Source organism: Prinia subflava, chromosome 8 (assembly GCF_021018805.1).
Source record: "Prinia subflava isolate CZ2003 ecotype Zambia chromosome 8, Cam_Psub_1.2, whole genome shotgun sequence".
NCBI classification, from domain to species: Eukaryota; Metazoa; Chordata; class Aves; order Passeriformes; family Cisticolidae; genus Prinia; species Prinia subflava.
The window spans coordinates 31,268,660-31,296,649 of NC_086254.1; the positions used below are offsets into that span (position 1 = coordinate 31,268,660).

General features: G+C 57.9%; 1 protein-coding gene across 1 annotated transcript; it reads right to left on the reverse strand.

Annotated features, from left to right (window-relative positions):
• Positions 1 to 5: 5 nt before the first annotated feature.
• SRC (SRC proto-oncogene, non-receptor tyrosine kinase) lies at positions 6 to 27,990 on the reverse strand. The gene is made up of 12 exons (XM_063404627.1): positions 27,761 to 27,990; positions 11,712 to 11,961; positions 11,406 to 11,505; positions 7,536 to 7,634; positions 6,686 to 6,789; positions 5,371 to 5,520; positions 4,944 to 5,099; positions 4,604 to 4,783; positions 4,446 to 4,522; positions 3,926 to 4,079; positions 3,663 to 3,794; positions 6 to 3,317 (listed from the first exon to the last, which is right to left on the reverse strand). Exons 2-12 carry the CDS (start codon positions 11,950 to 11,952, stop codon positions 3,109 to 3,111), a joined length of 1,602 nt encoding a protein of 533 aa, XP_063260697.1. The 5' UTR covers positions 11,953 to 11,961; positions 27,761 to 27,990; the 3' UTR covers positions 6 to 3,108.

The following is a 27,990-nucleotide window of genomic DNA, read 5'->3' on the forward strand; positions in this document are numbered from 1 at the left end:
CACACTTTTGTTTTGTGAGGTCTGTTTGTATTTAATTATCAAATAGCAAAGTATTTACATCAACATTAGAGTTTCAAAGCATCTCCAACCCCCCACCACCCACAAAGCTGGACCTTTTCAGGTTTTTTCTGAAGTTTTATTACTATCAAAAAAGAAAAAAAAAAGCTAAATATTTTACTTAGACACTGAAAAAGGCAAGTGAGGGGAGCTGAGGAGAGAGACACAGATCCACACGTTCTCTGCATAGTCAGTTGGAGATCTTACAAAAGACTGTGTAAAAAAATTGTAACAGCAGAGGAGAATGACTTGTAGAGTTTTATGGACCCCAGGAAGCCAAAGAGCATCCTTAGGCAGGGGCTCCCCTCTGAGTTTATTGGCTGAAAAAGTAAATTGGCAGACAGAATGATGATGGAGGGGAAGCTCTGCATTCCCAGGGCCTCCAGGTCACGCTGGCTGTGGTGGTGAGTCTGGCTGGGTCCCACCAAAGCGCTGCACAGAAACACGGATGGACACACAGACATGTGGACACACAGCCCCAATGGACGAGGGCTTCTCTGGGATTGCCTGACTGCCTTCTGCCCTGAAGTGTCCCCAGCACATCTCCTTCGCCAGATCATGCTGAAAGCCTTGGGGAATTAAGCCATCCCTGGGTGCTCCTTGCACCTGCTGCCTTCTGGAAGGACCCAGAGGCTGCACTCGCCAGGTAAATCCCTTTCTGTCCTGCTGCACCCAAGACCCTGCACGTGCCACAGACAGCCAAAGTCCAAACCTTAACACGTGTGCCTGCCTTCTCTCTCCCCAGCTTCCAGACCGAATCTGGCTTCCACATGCTACATTTGTAAAAGGTTTCTCCCAGGGATAGGGATTTGTGTAATTCAGGCAGAGCTATGGCACAAGCCACCCCTTGGAACAGCTACCAAGGTACAGGGCATTTGTGGCAGCTGCTCATCCTTAAAGGCTGCAAACATGGGAAGACTCAGAACACTGAGGATTGGGGAGTCCCTGCCCAAACGCAGAAATGCCAACACAGCAAACCTGCTAGGAAGGGCGGGGGGGTAGAAAAGGCTCCAACTCCTAAAATGATTAAAAAAAAATCCATTTAAACCAGCTGCTGCTCTTCAAGCCAGCATGATCTCTCCATACTGCTGAAGAGCCTGTTCAAACTGATTTCAAATGTTTTACTCATTAAAAAAGCAGCCACCAACCAACCAACCATGTACTTGGTTCATAAATAAGTGGCTGGGTCAAACCTCACCAGGGCACTGTGGGAGTGAGTGAGTGAGTGAGTGAGTGAGTGAGTGAGTGAGTGAGTGAGAGGCAGTGGCTTGCCTGGATCCTGCTCTGGTGGAGATCTGGGCCAGGGGTTTTGGCCACCTCCTGCCCATGCTTGGCTCCCATCCAGCTTTTGTAGGACACTGGCACCACGGCAGGGGCTGGTGAGGGGTGAGTTTGTCCTGCTGCCTGCAAGGAGGCTGTGCCAGAGGCAAACACCATCCCAAAGGTGATGGAGAGGCACAGAAAGCCCATTGCCTGAGGACTGAGAGGAGGGCACAGCCACTGGCTCTCCTCTCCGGGTCCTTCCCTCCAGCAGCCTTGCCCCACGGCATCCCCCAAGCCCCCAACCGACCGAGCTCCAAGAGAGCATTCAAAGACCCCCAGGTCCTTCTGAGCAAGGGTCTCTGGGACCCAGGAGGGGAAGGAGTGAAGCTTTGTGAACCACCATGGTGAAAAGTTTCCAGCTGGGTACAGCCACAGGAAAGGGAAAACTGACACACATGCAATGAAGTCAAGGTCTGGGATGTGCAGGGATCACTCAAGGGTTATGTACAAGCAGGTGCTGGGTGGGAGAGGGCAAGGAATGAGCATTGCCTTGCCGATGCCAGGGATCAGCCCCACGGGATGTGTGTGGGACAAGGCTGGGCAGGAATAGCCACTCACAGCTGAGACACGGCTGAGGCCTTTGGGAGAGAGCAGAGGGAAGATGAGGATGCAAACATGGCACAGCACTTCCAGATAGGGGTATGTGGCTGGGGTTGCTGCATGGGGACTGCTGCCTGGAAGCTGAGACACAGTGGGTAGAGGGAAGGCAGCTAAAAACATACCAGGTGGACAAAACCATCTGTCAAAGTCGAGTACTTCCTCCAAAACATTCCCACACCTGGAACAGCTACATGGGCCATGCACCCAAGCACCACAGTGGCACTGGATTTGGTGGCAGGGCCAGCCCAGGGGACTCAGCTGGTGGGAAAGCTGCTGGCAGAGCTGGGGAGGGTGGCTGGGGGGTACTTCCCAAGGATCTGGCTGGAAGACCTGGAGCATTTGGTGGGAGAAAGGGCAGCAGGGTGAGGGCTCTGCTGGCATCCCCAGTCCTGCTCCCCAGAGAGGTGAGAGGTGTCCCTTGAGGGAACAGACATAGCTGGAAGATTTGATCTTGTGTCCAGGTGCTCCAATGGGACAGTGTTGGTCATCAGAGCCTGGAGCTGTCACATTTCAGAGCCCCAGAACCCATCAGCCGTTAAGGTCATGGTGAGGTCAGAGCGACCACCAGAGTTCTGCTGTCATCCCACGCTGCCACAGGCACCCTGGCACATCACCCCATTCAAGCCAGCCTGGAATTGTGACATCCCTGTGGCAAAACATCTCTGCCAGCACCCTCGGGAGAGCCAGAGCCAAGAGGGAGATGGGGAGGGTGAAGGGGCAGGGAAGTTTGTGCTGATTTAGAAAGGGGTTGCAGGAGACTGGGACCGTGTGTCTGAGGTGGGGTGATGCTGTGCCCCATTTCCTCCTGGCTCAGCCCAGAGCTGTGGGGGGAAAAGTCTCCCAAAACCCAAGTCTCTTGGCAGGACATGCTCTGCTTGCCCTCCTGAGCTGGCTCTGTCGGTGCCCACAGGCTCCTCTCGCCAGCAGAACAGCTCCGCTTCGTTAAACACGGGCCAGAAGTCTTAATGAGCGATGGGGGAACCCAGCACTCCCCTGGCTGCATCTGGAGATAATGCCCTGTCCTGCTCCAGGGCTGCTCCACAAACACAGCCCCTCGGGGGGGAGGCCAACCCTCAGCGCCCCACAGTGAGGACAGCAGTGTCCCTGGTGCCAGGAGGAGCCCCGTGTCTATAGGTTCTCTCCAGGCTGGTACTGGGGCTCTGTCGAGGTGAAGTAGTCCTCCAGGAAAGCCTGCAGGTACTCGAAGGTGGGTCTCTCCTCCGGGTCCTTCCTCCAGCACTGGCACATGAGGTCGTGCAGGGACTCGGGGCACTCGGGCGGGCAGGGCATGCGGTATCCTCGCTCCACCTGGTCCAGCACCTCCCGGTTCACCATCCCTGCGTGTGGCCAGAGGAGACAAGGCATTGATCAGAGCCGGGCCAGTCCTGCACCGTGCCTGTCCCGGAGGGGACACCACGGCTGTTGTGCCAGGACACTCCTTTGGGGCAGTCCCAGGGAGAAAGGGATCCCTGGCCTAGCAGCACTTGGCCCTGTCACCCTACTCAGGGACTAGAGCAGGACAGGGTAGCTGGGATGCTGCATCCTGGCCAGTATCTGCTCACTCCAGTGGGGCAGGACCCAGCCTGGGAAGAGGCAGATCAGGGGCAAGCACTGGGTGTGGACAGCTGGTGTTGGACACCACAATGGGGACAGGGCCTCTGCCAGCAAGTGCCAGCCCTCACCTGGGTATGGCACTCTGCCCTTGGTGGTCAGCTCGGTCAAGAGGATGCCAAAGGACCAGACATCTGACTTGATGGTAAACCTGCCGTACAGAGCTGCTTCGGGGGCCGTCCACTTGATGGGGAACTTTGCACCTGGATGGAGAGGCAGGGTGAGGGGGTGCCTCCAGGACCCCCGTGCAGCCAGAGCCAGAGCTGGCTCCAGGCACAACACAGAGTGGGGACCAGTGGCCACTGCTCCGGTGCCAGCAGCCCTGGGCACGCACCTTGCCGAGCCGTGTACTCGTTGTCCTCGATGAGTCGTGCCAAGCCAAAATCAGCCACTTTGCACACCAGGTTCTCCCCCACCAGGATGTTGGCTGCCCGTAGGTCCCGGTGGACGTAGTTCATCCGCTCCACATAGGCCATGCCAGAGGCGATCTGTGAGGACCAGCACGTGGGGCTGACAGGGTGACACGAGGGTCCCCAGGGAGAGCCTGGCACCACTGAGGGGAACAGGCCTGCAGCGGGACCCAGCTGAGGTGTGGGAAACACCAGTTGCTCAAGAAAGGCCATGCAGACTGGGGTTTGCTAGCTGGGGAGAGCTGGCAGCAACAGGAATGGGCAAAATGATGGTCTCAGAGTGCAACCCCGCTCTGGGCTGAGACCCAGCAGTGGCACCCACCCAAGCAAGGCTTCAGAGCACCCCAGTGCCTGACCAGTGACAGCCACCACAGCCCAGTGAGGGTCTCAGGCTGCCAGTGCTTCCAAAAGGAATGAAGGAGGGCCAGGGATGTGCAAACCTACCTGAGCAGCCATATCCACAAGCTGGGGCAGCCGCAGGTACTTGCCCATCTCACCCTTCAGGAAGTCTAAGAGGCTCCCTGTGAGGAAGACCATGGTCAGAGCAATCTGAAGGAGCAGAGCCCCCTCAGCTGCCCCCTCGGTGTCTCTCCTGTTCTCACCCTTGCTCATGTACTCGGTGACGATGTAAATGGGCTCCTCTGACACCACAGCGTAGAGCTGAACCAGCTTCTCGTGTCGGAGCTTCTTCATGACCTGGGCTTCCTGCAGGAAGGCCTCTGGGGACATGGTGCCAGGCTTCAGTGTCTTGATGGCCACCCGGGTGGTGCCATTCCAGGTCCCTGTGGCACAGGACACACTGCTCAGGACACACGTACCAGACAGGAGGCTGTGTCCCTCCCTGCCCCTCACCCCACCACAGGCTTCAGGCATCTGCAGATGGCTGGGGACAGGATGCAGGTGGTGACACAGAGGGGACAGCAGGGTGGGAATGGTCCTTACCCATCCACACCTCTCCAAAGCAGCCCTGTCCCAGCTTGACCTCCAGCCGCAGCGATTCCCGAGGGATCTCCCAGGCATCCTTGGCAAGGCCTTGGGTCTGGGGCTTGGACGTGGGGCAGATGTTGGTGAGACGGTGGCACAAGCCATCAGCATGTTCTGGCACAGGAAGGGACAACAGCAGGGTGATACATGGGTACTTAGGCATGTGATGTCTTTACCCCACATCTTTCCTGTAAACACCTTGGGGACCCATACCCAAACCCTCACCCTGGGCCCTAAAACCCAGCTTGTCACCACAGTCCCACACAGATGGTTTGGTGTCCCCCAGTGCAGCGGTGCCTTCCCAGCAACACCCGCCCTGCAGCGAGGGCAGGGACAGCACCCAGGGTGCCACCCCGACCCCAAGAGGACCCACATGGCTACCCACTGGAGTAGTAGGCCACCAGCTGCTGCAGGCTGTTGAACTGGGTGCGGGAGGTGATGTAGAAGCCGCCACTGTCCAGCTTGCGGATCTTGTAGTGCTTCACGTTGAGCCCCTTGGCATTGTCAAAGTCGGACACAGAGAGGCAATAGGCACCTGTGGGCAGGACAGAGGGGCTGCAGATGTGCCACGGATGGGGGCTCCTTATGGGGTCCCACTGCGGGTGGGCATGGGGGAGGCAGGACTGGGCACAGAGGTGCTGCCTTCACCCAAAAGCAGAAGGTGGGGAGCAGCTCCTGGCTGCACCAGCTGGCACCAGGTGCCAGGGAGGAATGGCACATATCCCCCAGCCGCAGCCATGCCACACCATCACAACCTCCAGCTGCCCTCTGCTTGCACAGCAGCTCTGCCAGCAGCCATCCTAAGGGATCTGCTAACAAGGGGACAGGAGCGGGCACAGCCAGGCTGGGGGGAGCTGCTGACCAACAACTCCCCAATGTCTCAGAGAGGAACTAAGGGGCTGGCGGGCCCAATTCCCTCCTGCACAAATCCCACCACAGGCATTGCTTCAGGAGCTTGGCTCTGCTCTGCCCACATGAGAACAACGTGGTGTTGCTGGGGACACAGACTGCAGATTTATGCTATGGGGAAGATTTATGCTGCTGCTTGAAGAAGCTGCTTCCATCAGAATAAAACAAATAGTGGTAAGTTCAAGGCATGAAACCAGAAAAGAACATCAAGGGGATTTTCCCAAAAGTGCATTTGGAGCCAAACTAAACCAGGTAAGAAACATCATCCTCAGGCAGTCAAACCTCAAAGATCACAACTCGCACTTTCAGAAGTGTCAGACTTGAAAGGACTAGAGTTCATCATTCCCTCGGCCAGGAAGCACACATTCAAGATTTTGTCACTATACAGGGACCAGGGAAAACCAAAAAAAAGTCTGGTTGGGGGTGTACAAAAACCCAACCTAATAAACCAACACAAAAAAAATCAGGAAAAGAGACCATCCTGCCTGGTGGTCTTGCCAGAGTTGGTGAGACTCCTGGCTTCCACCCTGCCATGAGCTGAACCAGCTCTGTGAAGGGCACTCACTGAGTAGGCAGCAGTGGGAGAGAAGTGGCCACATCCCTCCAGCCCACAGGCCCAGTGGTGTAACAGTGCCTTTGGCACAGACGTGTCACTGGTGATGCGATGGCCACATCAGCACTGGCTCCGTGGAGACCAGCACCAGCAGGAGAGACTGAGGGGGACTCAGGGCACCCCCACACCCCCTAGAGAGGGTCTCCTCCAGGTCAGCAACCCCCCCAGCCCTGCTCACCTTTCGTGGTCTCGCTCTCCCGGACCAGGAAGGTCCCTCGGGGGTTTTCGGGGTTGAGCAGCAGCCGCTCAGACTCCCGCCGAGTGATCTTCCCAAAATACCACCTGCAGGAGAAAGGCAGCTCAGCACCTGGCACTGCCCCCTCCACTGCCTGCCCAAGCAGGGGGCTCAGCCCTGGCCCACCCCCTGCAGGTTTGGGAGACCAGGGGCTGTGTCTGGGCTCAGGCACCTCGGTGTGTGCCACATCCCCACACAGCCTGGGCTGGGCATCGCCTCCCTGACATTGGGGTTGGAACTTTCCTGCCACACTTTCAACTAGACCACGGTGCTCAAAGCCCCATCCAAACTGGCCTTGAACACTCCCAGGGACGGGGCAGCCACAGCTTCTCTGGGCAACCTGTGCCAGTGGCTCACCATCCACTGGGTAAAGAATTTTATCTAATCTAAATCTCTCATCTTTTAGTTTAAAAACATTCCTCCTTTTTCTTTCACAAGCCTCTCTGCCCTTGTAAAATGTCTCTCTCTTTTTTAGAATCCCCTTTAAGTTCTAGAAGGCTGCAATCAGATCTCCCCTGGAGCCTTCTCTTCTCCAGGCTCTCCATAAAAACCAGACCAAAAGCATCCATAGCCCTGCTATGCCACCATTCACCCCTCCACCATGCAAGCATGCAGCACTGCAGTTATGGCCTCAAAGAAAGGCTGGTTTGCACATAAAAAGGGGAAAACTAACAAAAAAAAACAACCCAGAGTGCTTAGAGACTTCTCCCAGGATGGGGCAGGGGTGGAGGGGGAGCACTCAGGGTGTGTTTGCTAGCCCTTTTTTATAAACTGTCTAAAAGATGGCAATTACTCTTCGGCCTGGATGGAGTCTGAGGGCGCGACATAGTTACTGGGGATGTAGCCCGTCTGTCCTGTAGTGAGGGAATGAGCCAGCCACCAGTCACCTTCCCTGCAAGAGAACCAAAACACACTCAGTGTGGAGCCAGGAGCCCCCGGCCAGCCCTTCACCCGCCCACAGGCACCGGGGGAGGATGAGCCACCACAGAGCCCCGGTGGGAAAAGCTGCAGCCCCACAGCCTCCAGCCCCACAGCCAGACCCCAGCCAGGAGTGCTCCTGCTGCCAGCCCCTGCCCGTGGCTCTGTTTGGGTGAGCTCTCCTTACTGGGGCCACTCATCCACATAGGGAATGCTTTAAACCTGAATCAGGCAGGCAGCCAGCAAGACGAAATACTTTTGGAGCCACCTGAATGGGAGGGGTATGTGGCTGGAGGCTGGGAGGCTCTGGGGGTCCTGGCAGCAGGGAGCAGCAAAGGGAGGGACAGGAAATGTGGAGAAGCGACAGAATGATGGCAGCAATTGAAAAAGGAACCAGGAAAACCCAAGGGAGTTAGTTTAAACACAGGCTGCAGAAAAGCAGCAGGACAGGGCTGAGGTTTGGGCAAGGGCTGAGCCCTGCCCATCTGTGGTGTCCAGCGTGGATGCAGCAGGATCTGTCCAGCCTGGGTGTCACATTCACAGCCCCTGCAAGGGACCGTGAGCCTGCACAGCCACGAGTGAGGCTCCTTGTCCCTGAAAACCTGTGGCTGAGCCACCATCCATTCCTCCTGCCCTGGGCACAGCAGCCCCAGGCATGTCCCCAGGAGCTGGAGGGTGCTCTGCCCTCCTTCCTGCCGGCTCCTGCTCCTGCTCCTGCTCTGGACGGGGCTGGAAAGGACAACAAATAGAGAAGAACAAGAGGACGGCAGGAGGTGGCTTCCCCTTCCTGCGGACAGCAGGGCTTTTCCTCCCACCACCTGCATCTTCTTGCCCATCAAAGACAGTCACTGAATTCATCCTGACCACAAGGGAGACGAGGCTACGGGAAAAGTGCAGATTCGTGGGAACAGCACCGTCAGGATACAAGAACTTGGCAGGACAACCTCGGCAAGCACGCTACAGAAAACCACCAAAAACCGCAGCCACCACTACAAGGATCACCACACCACATCCAGACCCAGCCCTGACCCTACAGGGAAAACCTCCATCCTTCCTCCACACTCACCAGCTGCTTGTGACCTGTGCTTTTCCCAGCTAAACCAGGCATACTTCAAAGCCCTGGGGTAACCCAGATATGGCCCCCAGCTCCCCGCAATGGTGTCAGTGTGGTGGGGATGGTGGGGACCTTCCAGGCATCTCTTCCTACTCATAGAGCTGGGCTCTGCCTCTGGAACAGCCTCACAGCAGCCCTGGAGGACATTTTAGCTTCTTCCAGCCCCAGCACATCTCATGGCAGGCAGCTTGTGCCCTCAGCCAGGCCTGTTGCCCCAGTCACCTTTACTGAGGTGGCTCTGAAGGGGACAGGAGGCTGGTTGGGCTCCTTTCCCACAGGACCAGAGGAAACATCTGCTTGAAAAATGCCCAGCTTTTGACTTGTGGCTTTATTCCAGCTTGAGCTGCAAGGCTGCAAGCTGGGAATTCAGCAAAACAAACTATTCCAAAAATGTCTCAGTGGGGAAAAAAAAATAATAATCATCATCATCAAAACAAAGCATTTCCACAATTCTCTGCACAATCTTACCCCAAGATTCCCACCATATCCCAGCTGGCTGGGAGGAGACTTCTTCCCACTGGAAATGGTGCCACAGGAGCCCTTCTGCACTGGGTGGATTGGCAGGATGACCCAGAGCAGGGAGGTGAGCCATGTGGAGGCCTCTCATCTCACCCTGAGCAACCCCAGCCCCATCAGAGCAGCCAAAACCTGCTGCCACCCTGCAAAGCCACCCTGGCCATGGGCTCCTGCTGTGCCCAGCACCCGCCAGCCCCTCTGGACTGAACCCAAGTCCCCTCCCTGCAGCCCCAGGGCACTGACTGTCCTGCCAGGGAGCCCAGAGGAAGGGAATATCACACATCTGTCTGTTGCTGTCCCCAAAGTGCAGCAGCCTGAGCTGTTCCCAGACTGTGTGAGCATCTCTGGGAGGTCATTGAGAAGAGTGATTCACCCCTGAGCACTGCACAAGCTGCCCAACTTCCTCCACCACCTCTCTCCCTGCGGATATCTCACCCACACATGCACTGGGAAGGTTTGCAGCTACATCCTGCACCCTCCACCAAAGGGCTGCATTGCTAAAGAAGCCCTTTTGCTCCACAGGATGCTGCAGAGCCCATCACAGACTGACCCTTCCCCCCAACTGAGCTTTTGACAGATAGCAGTAGAAGAAAAAAAAAAGTGTGGAAACCCCAGAACTGATGGAAGTGTAAAGAAAAATCCCTCATATATGGGCTTGATCTGGACCCCCATGGGCAGAGCTCACTCTGCAACAGCTGGAAAGCAGAACTCAAGCATGGAGCTCATACACTGCTGAGACTGAAAGTAAGAAGCATCAAAACTCCCAAATTCAGGCTTTTCCTGCAACATTGAAATGTTGCACATCCCAGCCTTCATAGATGAAACAAATCTTCATTAATAAACAGCATCAGAACAATTCAGAACAAGGATCAGATTGAAAACATGTTTGTGTCACACTGCCCAAGCTTTGAAAGAGAAATCTCACTCCTGGGATGTTCCCTTGTTTTTCCACCCTTTGACTTTGCTATTTTTGGTGCCCATGTTGGAAGGCAGCAGCGGAGGGGGAGCAGGAGCTGCAGACCCTCAGAACCCTGTGGCAGCTCCATAGCTGGAGACACTGGGGACATTGGCTCTGCCAGCCAAGCTCTGGACTATGGGTGCCTCCTGTCAGGACAGATCACACATGGGGTTAATACAGGATGATTTTTAGGAGCATCTTCCAGCTGGCCATGCTGCCCTGCACGTGATGGATGTGCTGTGGTGACCAGGATGGGGAGCAAACCAGGGGGTCAGACCCCTAAGGAAATCCTTGAATCACCAGAGCCACTCATGAAATATAAAAGTAAAATTTAAAAATGCAAAAGAAAAATGTGACGAGCAGGGGGGAGTGGAGAGCCAACTGGAAAGAAAGTGCAGAGGGGAGCCACACATGGACAAGGAGAGGGGATGGGTTCAGAGCTCCCAGGTGCAGACACAGATCTGGATGGAACATTTCCCCAGCGTGGGAAGGGTCTCCCTGGTCTGTTCTGGTCACTCAGAGACAAATGCAGTTGACACTCAGTTGACAAATGCAACCAACCTCAAAACCATCTGGAAACCATCTCCTCCCAGCCCTGCTCCATCCAACCTGCCCTCAAGTGGGCAGCAGACAGGCAATGATCATTTAGGTCATTTATAATAACAGTAAAAATGTGCAATACACACCTGACATCCACTTTTCTCCTAAACGACAGCATGGAGGGAAAGAAAGAAGAGTCAAGAGAGAAGCTGAGACCAGAGACAGAGCACAAGCACAGGGAAAAGCACCTATGAAGCTGAGGGAAGTGTCCAGGCTAACAAGAGGGAGCTGAGCATGGATGGGGACGGGACTGGTGGGGACATGGCTCTGTGTTGGAGGACACAGAACGGCCAGCAAAGAGAGGATGTGGCTTTATGACAAGGCTGTGAGGCCACAGTGACCAGCAGCAGGGCCAGGAGGATGAGGAAGCAGAGAAATGACCGCTGTCAGTGTCAGTGTCCTTGGACAAGTCACTGTGTCTGTGTGCATTTCAGCACATCTCTCTGAGCACCCATCCCTGGGACAGCTGGTCCTGCCGGGATGGCCTGGGCTTCCACAGGAGGGACAGAGGTGACAGCTCAGCACGTGGGCTTGGCTGCAGGGACAGGGACACTCACGTGTTGTTGACGATTTGCAGGCGCTCTCCTTTCTTGAAGGACAAGTCCGTTTCCGTCCGGGACTCGTAGTCGTAGAGGGCTACGAAGGTGGTGACTCCCCCTGCGACAGAGAGCACTCAGGAGGGGCACAGCACTGGGTGCCCTCCCCAGCACACTCCCATCCTCCCACCGTGGCTGATACCACAGACCTGCTTCTCCCCCAAACCCAGAGCCCCTCAAAAGCCTGAGACTTTAAGGAGCTGGGCACAAACCCACCCTGACCAGCTGAGACCCTCCCCACCCTGGCGAGCCCCAGCCCACACGGACCAGCCAGCGCCCCGGCGCGCTGCGGAGAGGTGACCGTGTCAGAGGAGTTGAAGCCTCCAAAGAGCTTGGGCTCAGCAGCCATGGTCCCGAAGGAGCGGCTGGGCGTGCGGTGGGCGTCGGGAGCAGCCGCCTTGCTGGGGGTCTGCGAGGCTGGGTAGCCCCCATGGTGGGTGTTCTCCGTGGGCTCCAGGCTGCGCCGGCGCTGGCTGGGATCTTTGGGCTTGCTCTTGCTGCTCCCCATGGTCCCGGGCTGCAGAACACACAGAGGGCTTCTATTATTATTATTATTATTGTTGTTGTTATTGTTATTATTGTTATTTTGTAATTATTATAGAAATTGTTATTGTTAATGAGAAGTTGTTTCCCAGGGCTGGAGTGACAGACGCCTGCCCACCAGGAAACCAAACAACCTTTGGGGTGTGTTCAAGCAGCAGCTGCTGGGCAGTCTGGCCATGCTGCCCTTGCCCTGGGGTACCATTGCCCCTCATTAACATCGAGACACCTCCTGTGTGGCCACAGCAGCCAGAGGAACAGCCAGGACGTGCTTTGGGAGCAGAGGGAAGCACGCTGAGCTGTGGCAGTGCAGAGCAAGGATGCTGAGCATGGAACCCGGACCTGTGCTGAGTCTGTGGCAGCTCTGGGGCCAAGCATCTGCCATGGGACACAGCTCAGTTCCCGTATGTTTCCTCCTACACATGAGTTTCTACCAGGATGGGGATTTAAGTACTGAAGATGGACCTTGGAAGTCCAAAACATGCAGCCAACAGGATGAAAGTTTAAATCAGGAGCAGTTTCAGGCAGTTTGCAGCTAAGGACCAAGGGATCTCGCCTTTATATATAGTCAAATAGTTTATATATAGCCTTCCTTTCCACTCAAGACCACGCTCTATAAATACCTTCAAGGTAATGACATAAATGAAGGCAGGGAATTATTTGCAGTCTCCAAAGATGGCAAGATACCCAGCGGTGTCCTGAAGCTATGGAAGGAAATATTTAGGCTAGATCATGCATGGCAGGAGGGAAAGGGGAGGTGGAGACAAGCAGGGAGGAGAGTGTCTCTGATAAGAAAACAAGCAGGGAGGCAGCTGCAGCCCACAGGGTGCAGACCTGGACACAGCAATCCGTGAGGCTTTGGGAGGGCTCAGCCCCATCCAGCAGAGGGTTCTTCTAGCCCAGCTTTGGAGAGAAGCTCAGGCCGAGCCCCCCAGAGCCATGGGCAGCCCCAGGAGCCTGCATAGCCCCAGTGTCACTGGGGCAAAGCCCTTGGCTCTTGCTGTGGGAAAGCTTAGAGGTGCCAGGCACAAGCTGCTCCCTGTCCCCCTCAGCTCCCCTCCCACAGCAAGGGCTTTGACTGATGATCAGGGCTTATTTCCCAAAAGACACAATTTCCATCTAGTGTTTTCCAGCTCCCACACTGCACAGAGGACCAGCAGTGTCCTTGTGTGACCCAAGCCGGCAGGCTCAGATCCTGCCACGGGTTGGGAAATGTAATAAACTATTTTTTTGTTCTGGGTAAGGCTCCAGCAGCCACTCCAGTGGGCAGCAGAGCTGTCCTTCCTCCTGTGGATGCAGGTGATGAGGAGGGACCATCTGCCACAGGGCTCAGTCCACCCATATCTGTGGCAGGCTTTGGGGGTCTCAGAGCAAATAAGGGTAATATAAAGGCTTTGGATTTGCAAATGTTCACTTCTGGTAATCCAGAGGCAGATCCTGCAGCCAAGAGGAAGAAGTCTGTCCCGTAAATAAATGCATTTTAAAAGCTTGTTGCAGAAGAAGCAGAACTGCAGGGCAGAGCAAGACCTGAGGAGTGTGACAAGGAGCCCCCACCTCCCTGTCCCCAGCCAGCCCCTTGCTCACCTCTGCCCAGAGCTCTGGCACCCGCTGGGGCTCCCGGGATGCCAGTGGCAGTGCAGGGAGAAAAGTGGGAGCATGGCAGGGCCGTGACCGTGAGGCTTGTGACTCCCCACGGGACCATGAGCAAGAGTAGAGCTGCTCAGAGTTTCCCCTGGAAGCAGCACTTCCCCAGGCAGGAAAACACCCCAGCCAGGGTGGCGGATTTAGCAGCACTTTGGGGACACAAGTGTCCCCCAAGGATATTTTCTGAGCCCAGGTCAGAAAATGATTTATTAGTGTGCTGAGGAAATCAAGGTATAAAATAATCAACATGCCCAGAGATTAGCCAGGAGCAGAGCAGAGAGGGGACAGGGGATCCCCCAGGCACTTCCCTAAAACAGGGGCAACCTCACCTTCACACCTGTGACCTGTGGGCACAGGATGTGCAACCTCCAGGCATGTTCTGGCCAGGAACACCATGAACTGTGAGTTCATCCCTCCTCACGCAGCACTTTGGGCAGGGAGAGCTCCCCCCCGCACTGGGGTGCTGACCCTCCCAGGGCTTTACTGGATGAGCTGCTCACTGGGACATGCTGCTCTGACAGGACCCAGTCCAGCTGTCAGGACTTTGGCTACAAGAGCCAGAGATGGAGGAGGAGGAAGCACGAGCCCACAGCTCTCTGGGGAAGGGGCTGCAGAGCCCCACTCCAGGCTCTCCTGTTGCTTGGTATCTAAATACCTGCACCCTCTGACTTCCATCTGGCCAGTGCAAAATGCAGGCTGGCAACCCCAAACTGTGCCCAGAGGCACTGGCAGCCTCACACCATCCCCACTCGAGTCCCAGGTAACTCAGCCAACACGACCATGTGGCTTTAGCCCTGTGGCTCTTCATCTGTCCCCAGGGAGGAGAGGGGCCTGAGAAAACCCTTGCAGCTCCCACACCCCCGTGTCAGCCGGAAAGGAAAGGGTGCAGATTCTCCTGGAAGAACGCAGGGTTGTGCAAGAGCCTGGCAAAGGAGTGATTAATGACAGCAGGAATGTGCAGTGCACTCAGGTCCTTGGAGGCATCAGGGAGAGACCCCTCCTGCCTCTGGCACAGTCGCCAATGAAACCCCCCTGGAGTCAAAGGGCAGAAGGAAGGAAGTGTGGGGGCACCCAGCACAGCCCACCAGCATCACTGGGAGCTGTGGGACAGCATCGCAGCAGCCAGACTGCAAAGAACACCCATTGCCAGGAGCTATGCTGTGTAGATGTCTAATAAATTTATGTCTAATAAATACAGCATTTCCACACGCAGCGGGCTGCAGGGCTGCTCAGCACCAGCAACACCCAGCCAGGGCAGCCTGGCTGATGCCCAGTGCGATATTGCCCTGCTGCCAGTGCTGGATGGGGGCTCAGCATCGCTCCCGGTTTCCAGCAGGACTGCCCCTCTCCCCCTCGCAAGGCTTGTGCAGAGGGCTGGAGCACGGCCAGGGCTCCCTGCGCTGGGCTCCGAGCCATGCGAGGCACACAGGCAGCTTTCCTGCGGCGGGGATTTGCACCCCGGGCACGTCGCAGCCTGCAGGAACTCCCTGCCCTCCGCTCCGGGGCAGCGCCAGCCGCGCATCCCCGACACCACCGCCGTGAGATGCGGGGCCTCGGAACCCCACGGAGGGCCGTGGCACCTGCACCCAGCCCCCGGCCCACCCGGGGGTGCTCCGGCTGCGCCAGAGCACCCAGAGCCGCGGCTGTGAGCCCCCCGAAGGGAGAGCAGCCCGGCCATCCCCGCTCCCGGCCACGGGCGATTCTCACCGCCGCTTTCGGCTCCAGCCCCGCCGCGGGGCGGGAGGTGCTGCCCGCGCACTCGGCTCAGCTCCCGCCGCAGCCCCCGCGCCCCGGCACCCTCTCCTCTCCCCCCACGGCACGGTGCGGTGCCCAGGGCTGCCTTCATCCTCCTCCTCCTCGCCATCCCTCCGGCGCGGGGCCGGCAGCGCTCAGCCGCCCGCTCTGATCTCTCATGTGTGAAGAGGGGATGATTCTCTGCTCCACTTCATCGGCCCCACCGGGGATGGCAGAGGAGGCGGCTGGAGCCGCCCCAGGCGATGCCCCACAGTGGAAGGGGAGCACAGGCACCCCCAGCCCAGCAAGGGATTCTTCCGGGGAAAAGCAAAGGCAGTTCCTCCACACAGAGCAGCATTTCCAGCCGTGTTGCTCCATCTCCGGACAGCCACGACCTGCGGTAGGCACGGTCGGCCACCGACCAGAGACCTTGTCCCTAGATGGAGTCATCTCCTCCATCCCCAACAGCAGAGACAAACACTATGGCAAAACCGTGCATAAGGTATGGGAGCAACCTGTGCTGCTCAAGCCCTACCTCATCCAGAAAAGCGTATTTTAGCTAAATTTTTCAAAAACGACGGGTTTATGTCACAAGTATTCGTGATGGGGGGACCCTTCTCAGCAGCTCGGGGCAGAGCTTCAGGTGGAACCAGAGCAGGACACGGCCCCACAGAGCCAGGGCAGACCGCCACCTGGCTCTGCCACCCTTTCCCAGCCCCAGCTCCTGCAGGAGCTGCTCCCTCTTCTCCTACAGAAAGGAAATTCTCTCTCCAACAGCCCTGGGCAGAGGTTTAAGCTGCCCCCGAGGGACTCCTGCTCCTGCACAGAGGGGATTCAGACCCTACTCCAAGGGCCCAGCAGTTTCCCAGCAGGCTCCTGGCCCAGCTGGAGCCCAAGTTTCACATCTCATCCAAGGGCAACATCCCGGGTTTCACACCTCAAATAAGGGGAATATCCCAGTGTCTGCAGGCAGGGGCCGTGCCCCACCGCAGGTTTGTTTTCATGGCCTCCCCTTCCCCCCACTAATAATTTTTTGTCACTATTTTTAGTGCATTTGATTAGGATAATGAGTGGGAGCTGACAGCTCTTTAAGACGTTGAATGGTTTGTAATTTGTACTTGACAAATACTGGCTGGTAATGATTGCACAGCGGGATGGAGGGGGGAAGCTGCAGCCCCAACTCCAGGCTGCAGCACATACAAATAAAGCTGTGCCGTGAACACACGTGGTGCCCATGTCCCTGCCACCCGGGCACGCTGTGACACGGGCTCATGATGTGAGGACACAACAGCGATTAGACCAAAAAGAGCCAAAAAAGCCACGAGGAAAATCCAAATATGTCTCAGCCTGGGGTCAGCCATGTGCTGGAGCAGCAGAGTGCCAGGTCCATGGACAAGGAAGGGCACCCCTGGATGGATGGACACACAGCAGCCAGCAGCCTCACGCTGACAGATCTGTTTGGTGGCTGAAGGTGGCCACTGGCACACCCTGGCACATCTGGCACTGTTGTGCTGCTCTCTTGGCAGTGGGGCTGACACCAGCATGTCACTGGCACGGCCACAGCCAGGCTCAGACAACCGCCAGCGCTGCCATCCCCACCCACCTCTGTGTGCCCCTGGCTCTGCATTTGGGGTCTTCCCGTTCTCCTTTCCTCCCTAGACAGGCGGGAGGGGGCCAGGGCTGAGCTCAACCACGCAACTTGCCCGGGGCAGAGGCAGCAGCAAGGAGAGGCCAACCCCGTCCTCCCCTCTCCAAAAGCAATTAAAAATGAAGCACACTCGGCTGCACACCTCAGCTCGGATCAGATCACGGCACGCGAGGCAGCGGCATCCCCCTCCTCCACTGCCGGCGCTGGAAATGCCACCTGACTGCCCAGCATCCCCACGCCTCCAACACCCACGCTCCGGGCTGTCTCCCCGACAGAAATTAATTGGCAAGTTGGGTGGCAGAAAAAGGCTCCGTCCTCTGCCCTACCTCCCCGTGGAGAGATGCTCTGGTACAGGCAGCAGCGAGGGGAAGCGGCGGCTCCCGGCTGCGGCTGCTCTCCGCGGCGCTGGAACGCTCAAGGATGCAGCGGCCGCGGCACGGGCAGGCTGACAGCGGGCTGGCGGTGAGGGGGAGCGATCTTATCGTCTTTGCAAAGACACTCACAAAAGACGCTGATTGGGAGCAGACAAAACACAGCAGAGGCAGAAACCTTGGGAAATGCCGCGACAGGCTGGGGCCCAACACCAGACACCGAGCTTTGGGGAGGGAAACATCTCTGGCAGAACAGGCACCGTCCTTGGAGAGGCTCCAGAGCCGGGGGGTGCTGAGCAGCACTGCCTGCAGGCAGGATGGGGGTGCTGGGGGAGAGGGGCGAGGGCCCGGGAGCACCAGCACCCACCCACTGATGGAGGGAGACGAGCTCAGCCGTGTCCTCAGCTCGCCGAGCCCCGGTGAGATTAATCACGGCAACTGTCTCACACCAGACTGAAAAATGAAGCGTGCGGGACGCCGGGCGAGACAAAGCAGCCTGGCGGCACCCAGCCCATGGCAGGCGGCAGCGGGGACAGCGAGAGGCACAGAGCAGCGGTCCCAAGCACACCCAGCCCCTCCGACCCCTTGGCACACAACCAACCCCCTCCCAGCCGGGGCAGATCTGTGCAGGATCAGTGGAAGCTGCCTGCAAGGGGTGCCATTAAACCAGAGGTCCAGCAAAGGGCACTTTGCCATCGCCCGTGTCCCCCTGCTCGGGTGGCAGCAGTGCTGTCCCTGCCAGCGTGGCCCCAGAGAGCAGGGCCAGTGCTGCCACAACCACATCGAGGTGGTCTTTTAATCATCTTAAGGTGGCACTCTGTCCCCTTCCCCGCTTCGCTCTCTGCTCCCTCCACATTTCAGTAGGACACACAGCCCCGGATATGTTCACAGAACAGTTTCCCCCTCCGTCTCAGGGGATGCTCCTGGTTTTGCCCTTTCCCACGGCAAGATCACAGCCGGGGGCCAGCGAGCAGCAGAGCAGCCCCCGGTGGTGTGGGGACAGCCTGTCTGCCCCGGCTCAGCCCACCCAAATACAGCCAGCCACTGTGTCCAGCCAGTGACAGCAATCTGTCCCCTGTCACCCGTCCTGTGCCATCAGGCTTTGCTCAGTACAAGCCAGGGAACACGGGCTCGTCTCTGCCAGGCTGGGACCTCACTGCAACGAGTCCCAGGAGCTGTGAAAAGGGGGAGCTGCTGCCCAGCCCCACACGTGGGCTGTGATGCTGCAGACCCTCTCCCTGCCTGGCTGAGGCAGTGAGGGCATGTCTGGCTTGTGCCTGCAGCCCTTCTCCTCCACAAGGACACTCATTTCTCACCTGCACTGATTCCTGAAACAGGAGGAACAATGCAGGGATGCTCACTTCTCTCAGCTCCAATGTGGGGATGGGAGAAGCCACAGGCAGGTGTCCCCAGAGCCTGCCTGGGATCTCTGCTTCACCAGGAACAGCATGTTGAAGGCATCTGAGCCAAGGCAGTCCAGCCATCCCCTGGCTCCCCCCAGCTGATGGAGAGCTCCTCCAGATGAAAGAATGGCTGGAGTAGGGAGGGCAGTGCAGCTGCTGTGAGGGGGCCCAGCTACACACTCCCCACAGATACAAGTCCCAACCCCTCCTTTCTGAGCCTGTCAACTCCCGTTAAAATTAAGACCATCTTAATTAAAGCTCCACAGCCCAAGACAGCAGAGGCCAGTGTGTCACAAAAGGGGAAAGGATAATTAGATCAACCATCCAAGTTCACTCCCCCTAAGCATGGGGGAGAGTCACAGTCAGGAGCGATGCAAAACGTCTCCTAAAAGACATGTCAAAACAGGGAGTTTAAAAGACCAAAACAATCTCTGAGAAGCACACAAGCACAGTCTGGATGTTCGTGTGGCCAAGAAACTGGGAAACTCCAAGCATGCACACTGGGAGCATGTAGGGAGCTTGAGCTCTCCCAGCCATCACAGGGTCAGCCCCTCCACAGGCAGATTTTGGCTTGCTGAGGTGATGGGCAGTGGCTCTGCCAACATCAGTGGCCACAAGAGTTGCAGGCTGTGCCCTCCCTACCCCCACAGCACCCCAAACCCAGGCAAGGGCAGGGGCATCCTGACACTGGGCACCCCCAAGCACCATAAGGCTGGCAGGAGAAAGCCACAAGCCTTATCTCCCTGAAACAATGCACGCAGCTGAGCGGAGGAAGCAGAATGTGCTGCAAGCTGCGCTTGCTGGTGCTGAGCTGAGCACTCAGTTTTAAGCCTTTTCCCCACTAAGGGATGTGAGAAGGGAAGGTGGCCCTTGCACACCTTGTCACATCCCTGTCACTGCACTGCAGCGGGCCTGGGGCCCGACAGGACCACGTTTTTGGATCCATCAGTGTGTGGCTGCATCCCTTTGCACTGTAAGGGGGTCCAACAATTAGAGAAGGGAAAACAAAGCTTTCTCACCCTGAGAGGGTCCAGCACAGGACCAGGGGCTGCAGTGGTGGTGGGATCCCCAGCAGGAGATGCTCAAAGCTGGCTGGGTGCTGTGCAGCCTGACTGTGCTTGTGATACCTCCCAGCACCTCCCAGCCTGACTCAAGCCTGCACTTCCAGCATTCCTATCAGGACACCAGCCAAAGCCAGGAATTGCCCAACCAGCTCCAGCAAATGCTTTCCAAGGCACACAAAGCCTTTGGCCTGTATTAACCTGAGCTGGCTTCTCCCAGGCAGGTGATGAGGGCACCGCTCTCCTCCTGCCAAGCCCAGGAGAAGGAAACTGAAAGGAAATGCTTCCAAGGGCAGGAGTGCCCGTGGGGCTGGGAAAAGACAATGCTGGGCAGGGAAACTCTGATGTTGAGCTGGAATGGCACTAGGAGCTGGAGCTCTCGGGCCACCAGGACTGCCTGGAGCCATGGGGCAATGCTTCCCCAAAACAGCCCTGTGGCTCAGCACTCCTCAAAATGTGCCCTTTTAACACTGCCCCCGGGCATGCTGGCACCTCTGAGCTCCCACTGCCTGTCACTTACTTCTCCAGCTTCCCCTGGCCCATCATAGCCCTGCTGTTCCCATCCTCCTCCAGGCAAAGAACCAGGACAAGGGACTGGCCCCACTGGAGAGGGAGATGGAGACCTGGTGACACGAGCTGGCCCTTGGAGGAGGAGGGCTGATTTCTGTTCCCCATTTCTGCTGTGCCTCTCCCAGCACAGGCAGCCTCAGGCTCCAGGAAATGTGGTTTCCTTCTGCTTTCTGGAAGTGAACACCAAGCCCGGGTGCTCTCCGGGCATGGCTGTGGCAGCACCCAGCCCACTGCTGCCCTGCCCGGCTTCTGGGGAAGGGGCAGGTGGCAGCAGGAGGCTGCTGTGACTCACAGGTGCCTCAGATCCGGACAAAGCAGCGGTGCCACCTGCGTCTGCCATGGCTCCAGGGCTGACACACCCATCCTGACCCAGGCAAGACAGCAGTGCAGGCAGGCGGCAAACCTCCAGGGCAGGGGGAGGAAGGGGGCAAGGAACGCAGGAGGCAGAAAAGCTCCAGATCTGAGCATGTTACAACCACCCCTGGCCATGCTGGCGTCACTGCTAAAACATTTCAGAGAAACCAGCCCATCCAGTCCAGCCAGGCAAGGAGCTCCCAGAGCCCCACTGGCCCTCCAGGACCAGAGCCACAGCCCCACCAGCCCTGCTGAGGGGCCCTGTAGGACCCCCGTGGCAGGAAACCTCCCTACAGCCCTCTTGACATGGAACAGGAACCGGAACACTCATGGGAAAAAAGGGAAAACGCAGGGAGGGTATGTGGGTATGTACACCCTTGACTCAAACCCACGGAGCTGGGAATTGCCCCTCTCCCAGCTGGAGCCACTGGGACTTGGCAGGACACATGCTGGGGTTCATTGCAAAGGGAGGGGATGAAGGACAAGCCAAGCAGAGGCCAAAGCTCTTGTGTCACAGATTTCAAACACTTCCCCCTTTGCAGACCCCTGAACATTTTCAAATAAATAAGCAGGATCCCACAGAGTAATTTACGCTGATTGTTTTCCTGGGTTATTTTGGGACTTTGGGGGCACATGCCCAACACAAGCCTCATGCTCTGGGGAACCATGGGGCCACCAGCCCTAATGTACACATGCTACGTGTGGCTGCAGGTCAGGGCTGGATGATCAGGGTCAGCCTCCAGCAGTGCACACTCCACTCCTTCTTTCACCTCCACGGGCATGGATGGGAGCGGGAGCAGGTCCTGGGCCAGTGATCACAGCTTGGGATTGTGGCTGTGGCCTTGGAACACCGAGGACATCACTGGCAGCACAGCCCTGAGAAATGCTGGTCCCCACAGCCACTCCCATCTGCGCCACCAAAACAAAGCATCGCTCAGGATGCGTCAGGGGAAGCAACCAGGGAGGGTCTTGAGGGGCAAACGGAGATCAGCCAGCCCCAAAAAGCTTTTCCAAGCCCAAAAAGCTGTGTTGGATTGCCAGCTGCTCCTGGGGTGAGTGGGATGCTGATGCCAGGGAGGATCCAGCTGGGAGGTGCAGCCCCCTACGGTGCTCACTATCAACAGCCTGAGCAGATGAAAAACAAAGAAAAATGCTGAGCTGGTGTCTTCTATCCCTGTCACTCCTGGAGCAGAGAGCTGGGCTCTGTACACCTCTGGCACTGCTCACTGCAGTCGTGGAGGGACACAGAGATGGACTGTGGGCGAGGTGGATGTGACCAGTGATACGTGGACCTTGCACCCTCCCACGGCACCTCTCCAGCCCTCGCTTGTGCTGCTCATCCTACAGAGACAGGATGAAGGAATGCAGGGACAAAGGGATGAAGGGCGTCTCCTCTGCTTCCCATCACCTGTGGCTCACAGTGCCTTCAGTGCAGCCCTCCTGGACCACAGCATGGGAGCATGAGAGCTGTGCCATTCCCAAATCACCCAGAGGGCTCAGGTGAGTGTGTACACACACGTGCACACCCCACACACACACCTGCAGCTGTGCAGGCAGCCAGCTGGGCAGGCAGCTGCCCTCCTTCCCCAGCCCCAGCCACACACACTGGACCCAGCAGCCTGAGCCTTCCCACCCCACACACTTCTGAGCTCAACTGTTCATGGCACTGGAGCATGGAACTCATCCTGGTCACAGTGAGTGTGCAGCTACATCTGCACCCTTCCTGATCCCGTGTCACCCTCCCTGCCTGATGCAGCTGGGGGCTCACTGGAAGCGCCCCCCACACTGTTCCAAGGATTCCCAATCCCTGTCCCAGCACAGCAGGGCCCTACCAGCACTTGCTTGATGGGCAGGGGAAGGAAAGGGCCCATCTGAGCAGGGAGTGACTCCAACAGCCTTTTTGTGTAGGTTTTTTTTTTTTTTGCATCAGTCAGCAAGCACGTGTTCCACCCAGGAACATGGGAAGCCCAGGGAGAGCACTGCCTGACCCCACTGCTGCTGGCACTGGCTGCAGCTGCAGATGAGGATGAGGATGAGGAAGGTGGCTGTGCTTCATGGAGATCAGATTCTATCTGCCCTGCCTAAGGGGAGGCTTTACCCATGGTGTGTGCATGGGGTAGGGCAGTGCAGCTGGGGCTGGAAGAGGGGGAAACTGAGGCACACTCTGTGTAAAGCCTCAGCAACTCCAGTGACAGCTTCTCAGGTGCTCCTGGGGGAAACTGAGGAATGCAGTGGGAAAGCAAGGTGGAGAAGTGAAACCCAGACACAGTGCTACACCTCCAACCCCAAACTACTGCTAAAGGGTGCCCTAAGCTGAGATATTTCTAGGATCAATTTAGCACTGACCTGATCCTCTTGTGCTGCCCCCAAACTGGTGCGTGGCATGGGAGGGGGACACATTGCTCAGGACAGGCTGGACTTGTTAACCTCTCCCCTTGCAATGCAACAATGGGCTTTTACCCTCATTGCCCAGGTTTTTGGTGGCCAAGGTTGCCAAGCACAGTCAGGAAGGATGGGAGCAGCTGCACTGGGTGGAGGCTATTTGTGCAGCATGCAGTTTTCAGGTTTCCATCCATCCATCCATCCATCCATCCATCCATCCATCCATCCATCCATCCATCCATCCATCCATCCATCCATCCATCCATCCGTCCATCCGTCTGTCCATCCATCCGTCCATCCATCCATACTCAGCACAAGGGGCTCAGGGCCCTCACGGTCACAGGAGTGAGACCACAACAGGTCAAGCATGGGCTGGGAAACTCAGGGCCAGCCTCTGAGTCTTGCAGCACAGGGGAAGAACCACAGCACAGCCCAAGTCACACATGCCCCTGCATCATGTCCCCCTTGCCTGCAGACCCCAAAGCCATCCCAGTGCCCTCTGGCACGGGGCCCAGGGCTGTGAGGTGAGGGCAGGGTCACTATGCACGGGCCCCATTTCTTATTTTTTTGCCTTAAAGGCCCAGGCAGTTCTGTTCTCTGCATTTCTCCAGACAAGCCCACCACTCCCACATGCCAGCCTATGGATATTTGAGATGCTGCATCTCCACTGAGACTCGGTGGGGTCAAGGGGCTCGGGCAGATTTTTTTTAAGGGCTGAGTTAAAACCAATGAGCAGCCCTGCCCTGCCCAGGGGGGATGCCCCTGCCAGCCCAGCCAGCCCCCAGCCCTCAAAAACCCCTCCCTGCTCCCCAGGAGAGCAGCCAGCAGATCCATAGCCTGAAGGGAAGTCAGTGCAACTCGCAGATTTGCAGGTCCTGGTTCCTGGCCCAGGTTCAAACCACATTTGTTCCTGAAATCTGTTTCAGGGTTTTCTCTGCAAAGCGCGCGTGCAGAGCCATGTGCACGGTCCCCAACACAGCCAGTGCCAAGGTCACTGTGCCAACCTGGGACCGAGCTGGGGGCCTGGGTGCTCGTCCTAAGCACACTCTTGGCAAGTCTGAAACTGGATGATATGGGGAACTGGAACTAGATGAGCTTTAAGGTCCCTTACAACCCAAACCATCTCAGATTCTGTGATCTACTGGACTATCTCCCAGTTTGCTGCCCAGTGAAGCGATGAGGAACCAAAGGCTTTAAAACAACCCCGTGACACATGGCATGTTTTTTGCTGATGGGTGGAAACTTCAGCAAGACACGAGCCCTGGGGAGCTGGACTGCACCACCCACAGCTACAGGCGGCCGGGAAAAGGAGCTGGGACTGGAAACAGTGACAACCCATGCTCCTGTCCCAGGAACAGCCATGCATGGATGGGTATTTCCATCCAGAGGTCCGAGATGCTCTCCAGGCAGGGGATTCCAGGGCTCCCCTCTGCACGGAGGTGCAGGGATGTGCTGCTGTCTGACAAGGCCGTTTCCGATGGATGCGGGCTGGACACATCTCCAGGCGAGACGCGGAGCACTGCGGAAGTGAGCTCAGATGGGAAATTGTTCCAAGAGATAAAGAAACAAGTTGGAAACTGAGCTGCAAAATAGACAGCACAGGAAACAATAGCACTTCAGATAGGCTTTCCAATTTCCCACAGCCATGCCAGGAGTCCAGTGCTTTGTCCCAGGGATGCTCGTGGGTTCCCCCCTGCTTAGACACGCTGGGAGGAGGTGCAGGCTGCTTGCTCACTCCTACCTCTTCTCTTTCAAGATCTCACAGGCATTTTCTGGTTGTTTAAATGAGAGGTAGGGGACCAAGTCCTTCAGGTCTCATTAGATACGAGTTTAGCTCTGTGATGACTTCAAAGGCCAGGCAGGATCCCACAGCAGTAACAGGGAGAGGCAGGTGGGATTTCGGAGGTGCGGGAACCCCATGGTCCATCCCCTGCTTGCCTCAGTGAGTCCAGTGAAATGATGCTACTTTGCAGCAGCTGCCCATGCTGCTGAAGGCCATCCCTGCCTCAGGATCACTGATGTCCCATCCATGCCACCAGGGCAGAAAAGGACCCTCTTGTCTTTGCAGCAGAGCTCCGGATTGGTTGGTGACAGCAGCGCTCTCCTCTCTCATGTCTCATCCCCCTGCTCCCCAGCCAGGGGCTGGGACAGCCCTTTCTGCCTCCCCGCGGAACCTCCATGATTTTCCATCACTCTGGCACAAAGTCATTAAAGGGCAGAGCTATCATTAGGGCATCTCCATCACACAGGGAGCACTGCAAGGCCACTAACGATCGAGACAGGGAACATTGGACTTCCCTTCCCTGCTGCTGCGCAGCCCATAAATAACCCTGTCTTGGGCTGTTTTGGCAAAGCCAGGAGGTGTTTAGAGGAGTCCCTGCCCTGCTGCTCCCGGGTCAAAGCTTGGAAGTGAGAATTGACCCTCGATCTCCTAAGCAAAGGTGTTCCTTCCTGATATATAAGCATTAACAGAGAGACAGCTCCCCCGGGGAGCCAGAACAGGAGCCTCAGCTCACACACCGAGTGCCACGGTTTTGCTCTGGCTGCATCTGGAGCCAGCCGAAGCTGATGGCTTAGCACAGGCAAGCCAGGATCAAAATCTACAGCAAAGGTGTCAGGAGCCTCCCAAGAATGAAAATGACAGAAAGGATATTGCTCTAAAGTGCAAGATTGCTGATGTCTTCCTCCACATCCCCTTCCTCACGCCACCCTGGGCAGCCCCGTGACTGTCTGACCAACACCTGCTGCACGGGGGGCCCAGGCACATGCTGAGCCACTGCAAACTGAGGGGGGCTCCAAGCCTGGAGGGACAAAAGGGTTCCCATCACTAATGGCTGGATCCTGGGAAGGTTTGTCACAACTCGGTTCTTGCACTGGTCATGCTGGCAGTGGCTCTCCTCGACTGAGAGGAGAGCAACAAAGACCCCCAGCACCTCCTCCTCTGGAAGCAGCAGGCGAAAGAAAGAAATATCAAGTCTTTTGTTGCCACCTTTATGCAGTTTCATAGAGCGCTGCTGGATATGTGCTGTCCTGTCCCTGCTGCACAGGCAGGAGCTCACCTTCAGGGAACCCTGAGCTCTGCACCCTCTACTGTCCCCAGCTCCTAATGCCACAGTGCAGTGGAAGCTGTCTTGAGGGACCCCCTAGCTGCACGTCACATCACGTCCCTTCCACTGCATCACCTCTGGGGAGCCAAGAGGATGGGCCATGGCACACACAGAGCACAACCTGCTCCCTGCCACCTGCAACCTTCACTGCTGCTCAGCATCTCTGCGACCAGGACCAGGACCACAGCCACTGTCTGGCACCAAGTCCAGGCTGAGCCCTGGCACACCCCTGCAGCCACCAGGGTGAGGAAGGGCCAGGGAAGAGTGCACTGTGCAGGGCCAGCAAAACACAGGGAGATGGAGCAGATCCCCACTCAGTCCAGCAAGTCTCACACGAGGCTGCACAGCTCCCTGGCATGATGCCCAACACCAGTGAGGACCGTGCCAGGATCGGTGCCACAAGATGCCAGCCCCCTGCCACACCTACCACACGCACACAGCCCTGTGCAGCGGCCTCAAGCCTGCAGGTTGCCTCCTGTGTCCATCCCAAGTGGCCCCAGGATGCAGCACAGCCTGTCTGGGCAGCGACCAGGGTAAAACCTCCCCCGGACCCCAGTGTGGCTCAGGGCAAAAACCACAATGCTCTTCCATGGCACTGGGGGCTGTGACAGCGGGGACATGCCACTGCCACCGCTTGCAGCCACACATGGGGGTTGGATCACCCGGGCTGCAATGGGGAAATTCCCGGCTGGATGAAGTCTTAAATTGGAGAAGCCGGGGCTCTGCAGCCCCCCAGCAGCTGAGCCGGGCACGGCGAGGGGCACGGGGAGGGGCATGGAAAGGGGCACGACTTGCCAGGTCCACCAGGGCCGGACACTGGCCCCAGAATCACCGGTGAACAAACACGACAAGGGAAGCGGATCACGAGACATCAAAGCAGGGGGGCGATGAATATTTCATGTCCTGGCCTACATACAGCCCGGCTGTCCCCGCCCTGCGCTCCCGGGGGTCCCCCACAGCCCCTGAGCACAACAAAGGGGAGTTGCAGGCAGGCGGGGCCGCCCTGCCGGACCCCCCGCGTCCCCGGCTCTGTCCCGCCAGGCAGTGACACCCCCAGCCGGACCCCCGGCTGACCCGCCAGACCATGTGCATCCCGCTGGACCCACAGCCGCCCCACCGACACCCGGCGCCACACCGCCAGCATCCTTGCGGGCACCCGCAGCCAGCTCTCCGGGCAGCGGGTACCCCACGCTGCGGGACCCACAGCTGCCCCACGGCAGCCTGGGCACCCTCGGCGGGACCCATCGCCTCCTTGCCGAGCTGCCGGCATCCCCGATCGGACCCACAACCAGCTGGCGCCGCCGCGGGCACTGCCCCGCCGACCCGCCGGACTCCTCTGCGGGCATCCCACTGCGGGCATCCCCCCGCCGGTCTCCACTGCGGACATCCCCCGCCGGACCCCGCGGCCGGAGCCCGGACATGCCCCGCCGGACCGCACTGCCGGACCGTGGGACCGCCCGCCTGCCCCACAGCGGGGCAGCCCCGCCGCCGCCGCCACTCACCTCCCGCCTGTCCGCGCCGCGGGGCCGGCCCCGCCGCTCGCCTCCAGCGCTCGGCCCCGGCTTTGTCTCCGCGCCGGGGGCGCGGCCGCCGCCCCCCGCCGCCGCCGCCGCCGCGCTCGGTGCCCGCACCGCCCCGCACCGGGCCGGGCTCAGCGCCGCGCCGCCGGCAGCAGCATCGCGCAGCGCCGCGGCCCCGGCGCGCTGGTGCCTCGCCCGCCCCCGCTCACCCC

Excerpts from the sequence above, each read along its gene's own strand:
- SRC (XM_063404627.1), bottom strand. The coding sequence starts at position 11,952 with ATGGGGAGCAGCAAGAGCAAGCCCAAAGATCCCAGCCAGCGCCGGCGC. Across the intron at positions 5,100-5,370 it reads GCTGGTGGCCTACTACTCCA|AACATGCTGATGGCTTGTGC; the intron begins GTGGGTAGCCAT and ends TTCCTGTGCCAG. Across the intron at positions 4,080-4,445 it reads TTGTGGATATGGCTGCTCAG|ATCGCCTCTGGCATGGCCTA; the intron begins GTAGGTTTGCAC and ends TGGTCCTCACAG.